General features: G+C 42.1%; 1 protein-coding gene across 1 annotated transcript in view; it reads right to left on the bottom strand.

Moving 5' to 3' along the window:
* Nucleotides 1-12,562, bottom strand: part of LOC138260124 (cholesterol 24-hydroxylase-like) — a 237,165-nt gene that overhangs the window by 206,193 nt on the left and 18,410 nt on the right. The window contains exon 2 of the mRNA XM_069208299.1: nt 7,126-7,203. Within this exon, the coding sequence (XP_069064400.1) occupies nt 7,126-7,203 (78 nt within the window). The remainder of the gene's footprint in view (nt 1-7,125; nt 7,204-12,562) is intronic.

Below are 12,562 nucleotides of genomic sequence, written 5' to 3'. Positions count from 1 at the left end.
ATAGAGGAAGTCACTTCAATAATGAGGTGGTTAAGCTCTTGTGTGCAGCATTGAACATTGAGCAGAAGTTGCATTGCAGTTACCGTCCTGAAGCCTCAGGATTAGTGGAACAGATGAATGGTACCCTGAAGTGGAGAATGGCAAAAATGTGCGCAGCTACAAATTTGAAATGGCCTGATGCATTGCCCATAGTGCTAATGTCAATGAGAAATACACCCAACAAGAAAACAGGACTGTCTCCTCATGAAATTCTCATGGGCCGAGCTATGAGATTGCTCGCAGTGCCTGCGAATGCTATTGTGAATATCACAGATGATATGGTGTTGGACTACTGCAAGGGTCTGGCTGACGTGGTCCGCTCTTTCTCTCACCAGGTGGAAGCAACCACACTGCCACCGATAAATGATCCAAATCACAACCTGAAAGATGGTGACTGGGTTGTTGTCAAGAAACACGTGAGGAAGTCGTGTTTGGAGCCACGTTGGAAGGGGCCGTAACAAGTGATACTAACAACTACTACTACTACTGTGAAATATGTGTGAATTCCAAACTGGATCCATGCCAGTCACACAAAGAAGGTGACGTGTCCAACTGATTAGGAAATTGAGTTGTGGAAAATAACAGCTACAGAAAAAGAAGTCTCAGGGCCAGAGAGTAATCAAAGGGGAACTGAGACAGAAGGAGAGTCCGTTGAGGATGGCTTCGTCACTCAAACTGTAAATGAGATCCAAAGGGGTGACGGTGAGCCTATCTCAACTAAGGCACCAGGAGGACCGACCCAAATAGAGGTTCTCCAAGAAGCAGACGGATACAGGTTTGAAGTTGAACCCTTGACAGACCCAGAAGGCGAAGGAGTTGAGGCAGAAGGAAGTCAGAGTGTTCAGACTCCTCCTGAGCCACTTGCAGGTCCAGCAAGAGAAAACATCATAGTACAAGAGGAGGGCAATGAACAGCAACCAGGAAAGCCAAACAGTAAAGGGACACTGAAAGGAGACAAGTGGCCAGAATCGCAAGTAACAAAAGGAAAGGTGGTTGTTGATGAAACAATAGAGGAAGAGGTCGATACCACAAGGAAAGAAGACCTGAACGAAGGGGAATTGCAGGGTGACCACAAGTTGAAAAGAAAGAGAATAGCAAACAGAAGATACGCAGGTCCTGAATGGACTTATGCAACTTCAGCTGAATGGCAACAAGAGTTCTTGGCATTCTGTTTTGATCGAGAAGTCCCAGGTCAATACTATGGTACTTGAATTTAGCAATGGGGAAAAGAGACTGTGTTTATTTGAAATTGAGTAAAAGAAACCTGAGAAAAGAGACTGATAAATTACCGGATGTGACACTGTTAACCTGAATTGACTTTTGAAAACAGATTGTGACAAGCCGCTAACCTGAATTGACAAGGATCCTGGGAGTGAATGAGAAAGCTGTAAATATGTGCTGAAGCAAAGACTTTGCTTAGCTTTGCTGAAAAAGAAGAAAAAAAAAAGAGAGTTTCTAACCATCCTCAGATTAGTTGTTTACACTTATAGCACTTTACTTTCTGATACTTTACAGATCATGCCTAACACGGGAAATGATAGTGAGGGGAGTAGGCGTTGTAAATATTTGGGTGTCGCTTTGGGTGTTGTACGTGTTATATTCATTATAGCTTTGTTTGTGGAGGTGCGTTTGGTGGATGAGAATGAAGCTAACAATGCTACAGTTTCTGAGGCTGTTACACTAACACCGTGAGAGAGGTTTGAGCAAGATACAGTGTATCTGCATGAGGAAACTAACACAAAAGAGGAACTGTCTACTAATATTTTCTATTGCTTGCTGAGTGAGTATGTTGATACTATGGATGCGAAAGCCTGTTATGTGTGTACACAAATTCCTGTTTCAGTGCAAGAGGGAGTTACATATCACAGTTTGCCACTAACGTATGGGATAATTTGTAGTCTGCTACTAACCAGTTTCTATAACCAAGAAGAAGTGCAATATTTTTACTCTAAATACGACCTTGTGTTCTCTTATGTGCTTATCATAGAAGATTTGAATAGAGTAGCTAAATATTATGCCATAAAGCTGATTAAAGGGTTCTTTGAACCTAGAGTAACAATTAGTACATCTTATGCACACTGCAATAACCTGACATGCTTACTTACACCTATAGAGAAAAGCTTTTTAGATCACACTGAAGATAGAAGGAGGGTTTTAAAGGGGAAATTAGAAAAAGGTTTGCAGCAACGATCCTTTATTAATAGTGGTAATTACAATGGGGTTAGAGAACAAGGGAAATTAGCTTTAGATGCGCGACATGTAGGTAAGCTTTGCATTACGCGGCCAAAGTCGTATGATGACAATGTGTTTGTGGGAACGTGTGAATGTAAGCATGTGTTTTTGTTTCAGAGCAAATGGACATTCATATTAAACGGAATGGAACAAACAATCTCAGGGGTCTATTATATTTGTGGGCTTAATGCTTATTAGCGTCTTCCAAAGGGATGGTATGGGACATGTTATTTGGGAATAGTTTTCCCAAAGATTTACCAGCTAGAATAGAAATTCCCGAAAGTGACTGAATTACTTCATACTAGACAAAAGAGAGAGACTGCCGCTGGTGTAGTAGGAGACATATTTGGAGCAATAATTCCTTCAGTAGGGGTTATCTTAAACTCCATAAAGATTCGAAAGTCGTCTACTATTGTGGATAACATGCTGACAAACTTCACAGGAGCTATACTCCTGATGGATACCGAACTTGCTGCGGAGAGGGCTATGACTCTTCAAAACAGGCTTGGTTTAGACATTCTTTTAGCGAAAAATGGCGGAGTCTCTAAGATGCTTAACGAGGGTCACTGCTGTGCCTACATACCTGACAATAGTAATGAGATTAGAAGTATGCTCACTTACCTAACAAGAGATAGTGCAGATTTGAAGGAACTGAAAGAACCGGGAGTTTGGGAAAAGGTTGGAAAAGGACATGCTCATGTGGGAAGCTGGTTTAGTAATATTTGGCATGGGATATTGGGAAAATTAATACAGGGAATAGTAATTGTTCTGGCCTATTTATTTGGGCTATGGTTATCATGCTAAGAATCAAAAAAGTAAAAGGATCAAAGCAAAATTGGGAAAACGCAATACGAAGAAGGAAGAAAAGAAGAGGGAAAAATAGTTCAGAGCAAAATATGAAAATGTAAAATCAGGGGAAGAAACAGAAATGAAAGAGATAAGAAAATGAATGAATGAAAAGGAAGGGATTTGTGTGATGACAAGAGTCATCAGAGGAGGGATTGTTGGAGTGTAGCTTTTATAACTAAAAATTAACATGAAAGGCTTGCAAAATAATGCACAATGAAGCCGCATAGAAAATGTATTAATGTGCTATTAATGTATGTGTTTGAAATGTGCTCATGGGGAGTGGCCACCAATGTATACGATGATTAATTAAATTTATTAATAATGGATTATTAATGTACCAATGTATGATTCTGTATTAGCATTAAGAGTTACCTGTTAAGGTTTTTCTAAATTAATCACTAGGCCTTAGTTAGCAAGGGTCTGGGCCTAGCTGCCTGGTCTCGTATTAAATGTGTTTTTCTAGCGTGCAATGTGCTGTCTTGCTGAAGGACACAAAACTGTACTTTTCCAGAAGTTAGAGATGTGTGTGTAGCCGTAGAAAATTCTTTCTCATGAGACCCGACTTGCTTAAGGAGACATTCTTGTCAAATGCAAGAGTGCAATTCGCAACAGGTGCAAGGTCGCCTGAAATGGTAAAGACAATGGAACCACTGACAAACAGCGAGTGTAACTTTTCCTACCTGACACTCTACCTGTTGAAGACATCAATTACAGGAGCCAATAAACTACATGAGAACTGCCTTAAGTGAAAATTCTAGTAAGGTGATTGACGGATCATTGGATAGAAATAATGATGCACCAAATTTTGCCCAATTGGAAATTAGAAGCTTGTACAACAAGATTGATATAATACCGTGACACACGGAGAAATTAGTCATTCTACGCCAATTTTCTAAGCCATTTTGCCATTGTCTTTACTGAGCTATTCATGCTGTTACTATGACATTCTGTCTTAAAGACTTTGCTGTTTGATTCTTCAAACGATCCTCACCTTCCTTGCCTTGCCCGATACTTACTTTTCCTCCTTATGAGGGAAGTGTTCCTTATTGCCTTGTCTTGCTGAGACTTTGCTGCTTACCCTGGAAGACTGACTCTGTATGCTGACCCATTACGGAGGGCAACTATATGATAATGAAATTGTAATTGTCTGTTTGCCTTTTCTTTCTAGGTACCAACTGCTCTTTTGATAGAGACCATAGTTAGATGTTTTCGAAATTTGTGTTACTAAATTGTTTTGCATGAAGCCCAACATGCTGATGCTTCTTTAAGGTTAGTTAAGGAATTCACTAAATGAATGCAAATAGACAAATGACTGAATCTTTGCTTTGTTGCATAATGCGCTAATGATACTCTGCTAAAGTTGATTCATGTTGACGTTGTTCTTTCTTCTAATGTTCGTGATCTTTGCTTTGATGAAGTCTTATTCAAGTTGCCATATTGTGACTTTGTTGATGTGTTTTCTGGTATTGAGACTAATAAACTTACTAGTAGAGTGTAACAAATAGGGAATAAATATCATAAATCTTACTAAATTCTGTGTGGTTATTCATGGCTGAAAGGTCATGGTGAGTTTCGATTCTTATTAATGTCATTAACTAATTTGATTGATTTGCTATTGTGAATATTGATGAGGTTATTGATCTATTGATTGAAATGCTGAATAGATATCTCATCTTAAGGTGTCTCCAATCAGGGTCAAAAGGTTCATTGGGCTAAAACGAGTCCCAGAGTAAGTAAATTACCTAGGGCGGGACCCATTATCAATTCTGGTAGCAGAGGATGTTTTAGGCCCTTTGGGGCCCTAGGACGAGGGATATTTGTTTTAGAATTGTGTTTTGAAATAATGCAAATTGGAGATATGATGTGCCCCTAAGTCCCAAATGACTTTCCCGGAATCTCGGAGCTTGCCGAAGTGAGTTGGGTATGTTCTTGGCGTTCTAGTGATAGCATGTTTGGTGTAGGGATTGCGCTTGCACAGCTTATGAATATCGCAGGTGAATTGTGAGGTTTGTGAGAATTTAGGCCAGGTGACGTTTTAGTAGGAGTGTGCGTACTCTGCAGTATGAGAGTAGGGAATTCGGTGAACTTCATGTGAGTGTGGCACTTTGTGCTAAAAAATTGTCCACGTGGTTGGTGGTGATGTACGGACCCTGCGTGGTCTAAGACTCTGGAGTATATTGATAAGTGTATGAGACACTTGGTTTAAGTTGTAATTTGTGAGGTTTAATAGGTCAATCAGGCGTGATTGATGAGTCAAGTTTGAGTCAAAGTGTGTGAGTGAAAACCTTCGATGGAGATTTGGCGAGTTCTAAAGTACACTAGGACGAGCCATTGACAAGTCGAGAGTGAAATTTGCGGGTCAAATTTTGCTTGCCAGTGCGGGATCTGAGAAGGAGAGAGTAGCGGCAGAGGCTTCAAGTGGAATCTCTGTAAAGTTCTGAAGCGATTGTGTTACCCTTCCTGTAGTAAACCGGCAAATTTGAGTTTTGTTGTTAAAGTGCTTGCAATATATTGCATTAGTTTTGTGTGAATAGAGAGTGAGGAAGGCAAGCCGCAAGACTTTGTCAGCTGCAGTGTGTGTGAGTGTGACGTAATTGGAGCCGTGCTGTGATAGGTCAGTTAGTGAGAAGGGTCGCGCACGGATTGGCAGCCGTCCTTATTCTATGGCTTCTCAATTCCTACCTACTCTTATTCTCGGTTGACATTCTTTGAGGCTCGTATGCATTTGGCCATATTCTGTTATGATAGTTTACGGACTGTGCACATCACCTTAAGCTTTTGGATTGTAGTAGCAAGCCAGGATTCCACATTTAGGTCGGTGTTACCTAAAAATGACACGTAGCTTTAGCCTTTGTCTGAACACTATTTAATTCACAGCAATGATATTGTGTTTGACTGTCCTCTGACATTACATTTTAGCCACAGCATTTTTTACCTCTTCACTCGCTGGGTAGGAAGGGGGATAGAGAGTAAAAGCTTAACATGTGCAAACTAACCTCCTCAGAGCTTATGAGCACACCTTTTGAAAGACAGAGATGATTCAAAGACCCTTGTGGACACACTGATTGGTAGCTTGACTGAGCTGAAGGTGTGAGACATGTAGCACAATATAAAATATTCAAAAACATGATGGTGAAGGTGATCTACTTACAAACACAATTCTATACATGATAAGAATTCATTTTTAGCTCAAATAGTAACCACCAACCTATAGGAATTATGCATGAAAGCAGAGCTACAATTTTCAGTCCCGTTTTTTTTTCTTCCGCAGCTCTGCACATACAATTGTCAATGTCCTGCTACATCATCCATTCATAAGGGTTTCAATAATGGTCTCACATCTTCAATCTCCCATTCAACTAGGACGGTTGTCAGCCTGAATACAGAGAGGCTAGAGACTAACACACTGACAATGCAACACAAGTAGTTAGTAGGGGCAGGAATCAAGACTAGTTTAACATGCTTGTCAGTTTGAACAACAAAATCCGACAGTGTCTAAAAAGAAAGCTTACCTGCCTAATCCATATACTGTGGTAGATGCATCTTGAGTTGGTGCCATTGCTAAATGTCATGAGGTATGTTAAATGTAGAAAGATCTTGTCCCTAGGCCAGTGGTTCCCAACCTTTGGACTTCTGTGGACCCCGACTTTATCATTAATGGAACCCAGGGACCCCCACTGAATCATCATTGGAATCCGGGGACCCCCCACTGAGTCATTACTGGAAGCTTGGGACCTAATTTGTCAATATTTATTAATATCTTTTAATTTTCTATACAGTTGAGGGCCCCCTGAGAAGGCTTCGCAGACCCCCAGGGGTCCCCGGACCATAGGTTGGGAACCACTGCCCCTAGGCCATATCCAAGATGCTGTGTTACAGTCTTACATGTGAAAAATGATGGTATATCTATCAGCATCATGTTGGTATGAACATTTTACTTCTTCAAGCTTGTGTTTTAGATCCACCATTTGTAGCTTTACAAGATAGCAAATTATGAAAACTTACCATTCTAAAAATGTTTGATGTATAAGACCATCATTGTTCATCACCTTCCGTAGGCTGGGATAGTGTCCAAAAAAGAAGCTGCAAGACCAAAAAGGATATGCATGGCTGGATAATCACATTTTACAATCCAAAGCAATATTCCATGCCCTAGAAACAAACACCACAGGTCCCCTCTTTAAAACTAATGGCAAGGCGAACCTTACGAGATTCCATTGAAACAGTGATACATTAAAACGTCTACCAGAGTAAAAAAACACATTATTTGCATTACTGCAAGGTCTAAGACCTTAGTTTGAGAGTCCTTGATCTCTCTAAACACATGTGTAAAATAGGAAACGTGAGTTTTACTAATAGGCAGCATGAAGAAACAAGATGTTGAATAGTGGAGTAAAACCACAAACCTATCACCTAACAAATGTCAATGCACATGGCCAAAGCACATAGGCCGGGCTATAATCAGCTGTCACATAAATACAACACTCATGCATTCGTGCATTTGCTTTTGTTATCTCATCAAAGTCAGACCGTTAGGAATTGCCAAAGCGTTATTCTAAGTTGAAACAGAGTCGATGGAACAATAGATTGGAGGCACACTGAAAGAGAGAAATAACTGGGAAATTCATACAGGGAACAAACAACGGGGATTTACAAAAAAAGAAGTCCAACACCATTACTTCTATTCACAGGTTAGTAGCCTTTTTGATGTCAAAGCAACATGTTTCGCGAAAATATTGCTACAAACGTTAAAAGGATGGACCTATATGCAAGAGTTGTGCCAACCAATCAAAGAGGCTTCCAATGCTCTTTGGGAACTTTAGATAATATCCTTGCATTGTCTATAATAGCTGAAAATCAATAATACAAGACCCTTACTTATGCCTATTTTGATGATTTTAAGTCGGCATTCATCAGGCTCAACAGAAAGCATCTTTGGAATAAATGAAGTATGATGAGCATTGCTACACTCTACTAGGTGCAATTCAGCGATTATATTCCAATACCTGGTTGAAGGTTAAATTGAGATCGGGCAATGGAGCTTACCGTAAAATTAAAACCCGAACCAGGCATAAACAGGTATGTGTTTAAGTGCCTCTGTTGTTTAACTTATACATCTCAGATCTTAATAGTATTAAACTTGGACGTCAAATTATAACCTCCCTCCATACGCTGATGATACTGTTTGATTAGACAAAACAGTAGTAGTTCTGCAGAGGCGTATTAATGCACTTGCCTTTTTTTGCTCAAACAATTACATGTAAATCTACCTTGATCAACACCAGTAGTAGTTCTTGGGCGAATAATCAAGAAACCTGGCACATGGAATATTCATTCCAATAAATTGAGAGAGAGAGAGAGAGAGAGAGATGGGGGAGAGATAGAGAGAGAGAGCGCGCCAAGGGCAATGCTACTTACCGTATTAGGATTTCATACCTGGACTCTGAGCACTTTATCACTGCTGACCAGTGCTAAAGTGCAGGTTCTCTCCCATCTAAAGTTGGTATGATTGGCTTATACCTAATTGGCACTTTTAATATACCTGTAAGTACCTTGTACAGTGGTATCTCTATACCCAGGGCCTGTAAATTAAATGCTACTAGTGGGCCTGCAGCGCTGCTTGAGCCACCCACTGAAGTAGACTTTCAAACCTGTCTCAGGCCTGCATGCACAGGGCCTGTGTGCGCAGTTTTCTGCCACAGGGACATGGCATCTAAATTTACTTGCCAGGCCCAGAACTCCCCTTTTACTACATGTAAGTCACCCCTAAGGTACGCCCTAGCTAGCCCTATGGGCAGAGTGCCATGTATGTTGAAGGCAGGACATGTGCCAGGTTGCGTGGCCTGTCCTGGTAGTGAAAAAAACAGCCTAACTTGGTGTCTCACTGCTGTGAGTGCTGCCTTCTCATAGGATTGCTTTAGAAATGCCCTGCCTTATGTGTTAGGGGTATTGTCTGATATATGAGGGGTAGCGTACGCGTGTTTGGTATGGTTGTGATGGTGATAATAAATGCTGCTCACTGGTGTGGGTGTATTTTTTATTACTATCACAGAAATGCCACTTCTAGAAAGTGCGCATTTATCTGCGCTTATAACTCTGGTGTTTTGCAGCTTGACTCCAATCCATGTCTGGGCAGAGTGACAGTTGGGGCTTTGTGCATACTTTTGAGACAGCGTGTACACAGGGAGGGTGGAGGTGTCACAGAGGTGCATCTACATAATGAATAGTCTTCCTGGGCTGAGAGAAGGGAGAGGTGGGGCACACCTACATTTGTAAAGGTTGTGCCCTGGCCTCACACAGTAGGGTCGTTAACCCCCCCTGATGTTTGGAGCTTGTGCTGAAGGAGAGAGGGGGCACTCCCAGAAACAGTTGTAACTGCCTGGAACTTCCTCTCCTTGCTATTACAAAACATTGTAAGGACTGAGTATAAGTACAAGGGGAATTTTCTCCACAAATTGGAGACACAGAAATGCTGGAAGGACTCACCAAGGACCGACCGCCATGGACTGCTGCTGTGCTGAACTGTGACCTGCCTGGTCACTGTGAAGGACTTGCCACTTGCTGCATTTTTCTTTCTGCTGGCCTGTTGCTGGGCCCCTCCACCTGTGGGCCTTTTCTTTGGACTCTGTCCCTCAGGAGCAGGGTGCTGTGGCCCCTGACGCCTGTCACCTTGTGAAGCATGAAGGAGTGCCTCAATACTTGCCAAAATTAGCGCTTGGGAAATCGATTCATCTTTAAATCCTTAAAGCACTGTGAGCGTGTGCTTTTTCTGCCGTGGAAATCACAGCCGCGACTCAGGAGCTAATCATTTTACTGGCGTCGAGGACGCGCTGCTCATTGTGCCCCCGGGACACCAACAAAACCAAAAATGGAAGCCCTGGAGCAAGCGTCCTCCTAGAGGTGCCCCCGGGGCAGGGATCGCTCCAAGGAGCGCCCCAGGGGCACCAGACGGCCCTCGAACTACGCCAGAAGATGGGCAGGAGAGGAAGAAGCCTCTCCCTGCCCTGCCGAGCCCAGAAGGACTCTCTGTTGGATCGCGGGTGGGGCAGAAGCCTCATCAGAGGCTCCACCCATGCCGCCGGTCCTTGGTTTGGCCCTTGTGTGGGCCAGTGTTGATCTCTGCCCCCCCTTTTCGGGAAGGGCCAGTTAAGGCCCAGGGGGACCCTGCAACGATTGCGGGACCCAGGAGGGGCCCGCCCTTAAAGCGGAGGGGGTGCGTGGCGCCCCCCTCCTCCTTGCATTCTTCCCTGATTTTGGCCCCCCGTGTGAGGGCCAGTGGAGGCTCGGGAGGCCCCCAGTAATCGTGGGCCCCAGGAGGAGCCCGTTAGGAGTACAGAGGGGGTGTGTGCCGCCTCTCGCTCACCCAGAATTGTCAGGGAGGCCCCCACGTTGCGCAGAGGAGCGCCGGAGGGACTGTCTTCATTCTTTGGGCACTAGAGGTGCCTTCATCTTTTACAGGTATTCCCTAAAGGACCAATATATTTATATTCTAAAGTTCTTTCTAAAGACTTTGCTTATTGATATCTATTGCCTGCCTGTTTGATGATGCTTTCACATATGTGTGCAGATGTTTCTTTTATGGACATGACTTGCTGACATTTATTCCTATGGCTTCCCATATGTTTCTAATGTTCCTACTATGGGCGTTTTATGATATTCTTATGACAAGTGTCTTGGTGTAATAACGTGTTTCCTGACTACTGCTTATGTTGCAGAATACTGAGTAACCTGTGTGTTATATGTGACTACTGCTAGTTTGCAGAGTAACTAATGTGTAACGTTCTGACAACTGCTAAGGTAGCAGGATAGTACTGATATGTGATGTTTAATAAGTGTGTTGTGTACAATACAGTATATTTTCATATAATCTGTTGTTGTGTTTCCTTTGTGGTGGGGATATTGCATCACATGTGTTGTGTGTGTGTGTGTGTGCAAACGCTTTACACATAGCCTCTGGGATAGGCCTGACTGCTCGTGCCAAGCTACCAAGGGGGTGAGCAGGTGTTATCTTGGACGTGTAACTCCCTTGCCCTGACAAGAGTGGGTAGGTTCTGCCTGGCTGAGGTGCATACCCTAGGCAACCAGAAACCCCATTTCTAACAGGGTGTCAGACCAAAAAGCTTACAACTGTAAATAATGTCCAGATTCATTCAGTTTATTAATCATGTAGAGAATTTCTATATGATGCACACCATTATGTACTTTACTTATTTATTTTATTATTTTAAGGTTGTTCCTACAGTCATGGTGTTGTGGCAGTTTTTAGGTCCCAATATGAAATACATTTTATATTTGATTGTTTTCATAATATTTCAACTGACTATCTTTAATCGCGGTTTTAAGTTGTAATGGTTAATTAACTAAACAATAACGTGTTCATTCGTTCAGCAGAAAATAAACATAAAGGGAAAGTCGACTGAAATGACACGAAAGGGATAGAACAATGGGGTAGACAAATAGGTAAAACGTGCACAAGACTCCTGACTAGAACAGTGAAAGAAAACAGATGCTGTAAAAAACACAAAGCACAACTTTCTGCATAGAGATAAATAATGCATGACGATTCTGTGCCTTTTGATATGTAAATTAGTGCATCATGCTTTGTAATGCAAGTACTCCATAAGAGGTGGAATGAGACACCAAACAGCCAATTGCATTAGTTTGTAGAGAAAGCCCATTTAAAACCATTAGTAACAATAGGTCAAAACACAGCTGTGCTATAAAGTCAGGCATAAAAACTCGATATAAGCTACTTAAGCACATATAAAATCTCATTGTGTCTTTTTCAGTAAAATAATCCTAAACTAAGATTACCACTTTACCTACAGGTAACATAGTATTCTCTATAAGCACCAGCAGTAAATACTACAGGACATAATTACTACTAACACTAAAATACCACTGACTCAACATATAAGTTCATAGACCCTCAGGGTGTTAAAAGCTACAGACCCATTTCCCACCTTCCACTGCTGGCTAAGATCTTAGAAAAAGCAATGAATGAGTTGATATCAGCCTTTATAGATTCTAGCCACATTCTGGATTCCTCTCGACATGGCTTTAGGTCCAACAATAGTACGGAGTTGGCCTTATTGGCGGCTTCAGACGAAATGTGAATGGCAGTTGATAAGGGAGGTATGGTGGCGCTGAATCCTCTAGACTTATCGGCTGCCTTTGACACAGTAATTCATTTACTCCTCATCAGTTGACTGGATATCCTCGGTTTAAGAAATTCTGCATTTTCTCTTCTTAGCTCATTTCTGCAAGACCAAGAGCAAGTGGTTGCTCACGGGGATTTTATCTCTGTTCCCTTCTTCCTCCCATGTGCGGTGCCACAGAATTCCTCACTCACCCGTCTCTGTTTAATATCTATGTCTCCCCATTGGCTGGTCTCATCTGAAACTATGGCTTCGCAGTCATTTCCTATGAGGATGACATAAAA

This window comes from Pleurodeles waltl, chromosome 9 (assembly GCF_031143425.1).
Source record: "Pleurodeles waltl isolate 20211129_DDA chromosome 9, aPleWal1.hap1.20221129, whole genome shotgun sequence".
Classification (NCBI taxonomy): Eukaryota; Metazoa; Chordata; class Amphibia; order Caudata; family Salamandridae; genus Pleurodeles; species Pleurodeles waltl.
The sequence above is the reverse complement of the archived record's forward strand: the minus strand, read 5'-3'. Positions and strand labels throughout refer to the sequence as shown.